We start from the raw sequence: 3,334 nt of genomic DNA, 5'->3' as shown, positions 1-3,334 counted from the left end.
AGCGCAACAGGCCTCAGAAAAATTATAACAGTGAATCAAGGTCGATGGGAGAGGGAGGATTGGAGAAGCCGGCAACCCGGAGAGGTATAAATACCCTTGATACGGCTTGGTCATACTGTACTTTTTCGACCAAGTGTTCGTGGGAGAATTATGTCAGCCGTGACCACCGCTGGGCCACGGTTCGTTCAGGTGGGCCACGCGTGACGAACAGGCGAAATTGCTCGCATTTGGCCCAAAAATGGCATTTTTAACGATTTTGTGCGCAAATCGGTCACGATTTTCTGTTCGTGAACCCCTTTGTATGCGTGACACCGGGACCAAATCTGTTCGTCGACGCAGTCGGCGTGACGCGTGACGAACAGTTGGTCGAAAAACTACAGTACCGTGATTCCAACTCGTGTCAGGTCATCCTCAAACTACTCACAAGGGAGTAGTGTGGGGTGAGGACTCATCAGTGGCGACGATCAAGAAACCAGAGGTACATCTGGACCCATACAGGGTTTTGCATATGAAACCGGAATGTTGCGCTCAGAAAAATCCTGGGTGCCTGAGCCAAACAAAGCCGTAAATGGTAAGCACTCTCGGCGATGTTTCGGCAGTGGCGCGCCTCAGAGTCAGAGGCCTTTCTCATCTCTGCAGCCCACACCGTCCATACGCCTCTTGATATGCTCTGTAGTGCTCGAACCGACCTCATACGGGACCTCGCGCTACAACACGTATCGCTTCCATTGTATCTTCGTGACAAGATTCTCGCAATCATCAACGCGTTCAGTATTCCAGGAGTCCCTACCTAACAACATTGCAATGCCATCAATGTCAACTCTTTGCTCTGGAAGTCGCAAGGACAATCGGGTTCCAGCTCGCACCCCCGGCCATGCTATCTATACGACAAGGACGATGAGCTCCTGGACAAGGGTATCGGCGCCACTGGAGTGATATTTTTGCAGGAAGGTGGTCTGGGAAGCTTGATCGTTGGCGTAGGTAGGAACGGTGTGTCTTTTCTCGCATTTGAACTCATTGTGCTCTGCTCTGCGCTTGGCTCCTCTTATCCTCCTCAAAATCGGGGCACTGCCTTGTCCGTGATCGCGAACTGCCCTGCAAACAACAAAGCATCACATTCCGTGGGCAAAGCGTCAGGATTGGGTAACCGGTGCGTGTTTGGTTCGTTTTCAACGGTATGCGTCAGATTTGCTTCAGTGGAATCAGCTTGAGAAGCTGTGACTCCAGGCCCGTTCTAGCGATGCCCTCCCACCTCGCTTCGTATGTCTCCGAGACATATATGCCCACCCTCATCTCCTCTGTAATGTCTCTCAGCACATTTACAATGTATCTATTTCATGCTTCCACGAGTTTCGACTCAGACCGCAGGCATGCATGGATTGGTTGAGTGGGTTGATTTGTGAGAATTCTGTGATCCCGGTAGAATATGAGACTCGAGTCGTGTAGATGACAGCTCAAGGTGCACGTCTGCGTCTTTGAAGTTGAGCGTCGATGTGGTTTCTAGTTAGTTATGGTTTTCTTACCAGATATCCTGGGCTCGAGCTGCTATATATTTGAGTAGAAACATAAATTCAAAATTCCTGATCACTCGTCAGTGGGATGAATGACTTGCAATGTCGGTATGCTCGAGTACAGGGGCATACATCTCTGGTGCCACACGAATCCTGCCGAGGAATGCCGAGCAAGGCTGCCGTTTACGGCTTTGTTTGGTTCAGGCACACAGGATTTTTCTGCGCGCGACATTCCGGTTTCTTATGCAAAACCCTGTAAGATACCACACGAAAACAAGAGCACCTTCGTGAGAAGTGGATCATTGACACCAGTTGCCACGTCCCGAGCGGAAGGATACTTTGAACACAGCCGCAAAACCTTGAAGCCACCTGGAGTTGATAATGAGGCAGTCGTTGTTGTGCGTGTGCAGTTTCTTGTGTCTGGAACTGGACGACTTCAAGTTGTTGTGAAAGACCCAGTCCGCGTCACGGTCCTCGTAGACCAGCGTAGACCATAAAAACGTCAAGCGCTCACCGATGACGGGCCGGCTAACGTCCTTGGTTGTTTCCACGTTGACCCTCCTTTTCCTCTTCGTACACTTTGAGCAGCTTGTGAGCAATCATCATTAAACAACATACCACATATCTCTCGCTTCTACCCGTCGTGGCGAGACATGTCAAAAGCCAATAGTTTCACTATGGTGCAAACGGCTTAGACGCCGCCACTTTTGTACACGACGTTGAGGACGGTGCCGCGGGCCGAATTTTGAGAATTTTCACTATCCCTCTTCCAGAAACACTCCTTTTGATGAAAGGAAGAGTTCCTCTAGAGGGATCGTCCAAATCCTCAAAACCGGCAAAGTTGAACTTTTGGAATTGGCCACCCCGCCAGATAATAATATTTAAATCATTTGTTTATTATTTTCCGAAAAAAACAGGGGTGCCAGGAATTTTCTTTCAATAAATGGGGATTTCGACTTTCGCCCGACGAAATTGGCCACTGTACAAAAGTGGCGCTTACTAAGCCGTTTGCACCATAGTGAGGAAAGTCGGCGACGCTTCTTTGAGGACCCTGGCGTCTTAATACGCGGCGAGCGTTGGTGGAAACGACACAGAGATGTTCTCGAGGTGCATGGGTATCGATTGCGGGCCCGGTACGAGGATGATTGGGTACCGTCTTGGAAGAAATCAGGAAAGTTCTACGATGAAGCTGAAGATGGGCAGATACCTGAAGTACGTCGACCCCTTATGTTCATCTACTGCTTTCGTCAACGGAATTGAGCAGAGCTCAATCATTATGGATGCAACACGCATCTCGGATGGTCGCGTTCATCAGCACTTCTGCACATCACTTAGTGACTTATCCGAGCTTACCGAACCCAGTAAGTCAGATAAGTCAGAGGTGGTGGCCCATCTCCTCTTGATTATTGGGATATGGGATAAATTGGTGTTTATACGCTGGTAGTACAGTTTACGTAGATGGAATACATTCATGAGAGTGATAATCAATAAATTGGTTAAGGTAGAAGGCTTTGAAAGCAGAAAGGGAGTCGGAATGTTGAAATGAGTGGGGTATTCTTGTGTTACCAAAGACCGGGAGTAAATGACAAGCACGAACAAAGCATTCTAAGTGAATCAAACCAACGGAACGTCGACCTCCAACCTTCTCAGGGCGTACAATCCACATCCCAGTCACTTCATCAGGCTCTTCATCGGGTATGAACCAATTAACAAGAGCACAAGGGTAAAGAACATGGTCATGGACAAAAGAGATAAAACGAAGAACACGGCAAACAAACATTCCATCCAAACGATCATCGGGCTGTGTACCAACTGAACAAGGG

General features: G+C 48.7%; 2 protein-coding genes across 2 annotated transcripts; one reads left to right on the top strand and one right to left on the bottom strand.

Annotated features, from left to right (window-relative positions):
- Positions 1-2,561: 2,561 nt before the first annotated feature.
- On the top strand, positions 2,562-2,714 carry STEHIDRAFT_35832 (uncharacterized protein; the record flags this gene model as incomplete). Its single annotated transcript, XM_007302213.1, has 1 exon — positions 2,562-2,714. A coding segment is annotated over one exon (153 nt), but the record flags the coding sequence as incomplete, so codon positions are not given.
- A 247-nt stretch (positions 2,715-2,961) lies between these two features.
- STEHIDRAFT_55139 (uncharacterized protein) lies at positions 2,962-3,294 on the bottom strand (the record flags this gene model as incomplete). Its single annotated transcript, XM_007302311.1, has 1 exon — positions 2,962-3,294. A coding segment is annotated over one exon (333 nt), but the record flags the coding sequence as incomplete, so codon positions are not given.
- Between the last annotated feature and the right edge of the window lie 40 nt (positions 3,295-3,334).

Source organism: Stereum hirsutum, assembly GCF_000264905.1.
Source record: "Stereum hirsutum FP-91666 SS1 unplaced genomic scaffold STEHIscaffold_5, whole genome shotgun sequence".
Taxonomy (NCBI): domain Eukaryota; kingdom Fungi; phylum Basidiomycota; class Agaricomycetes; order Russulales; family Stereaceae; genus Stereum; species Stereum hirsutum.
Note: the sequence above shows the minus strand (reverse complement) of the source record. Positions and strands in the feature narration are given on the sequence as shown.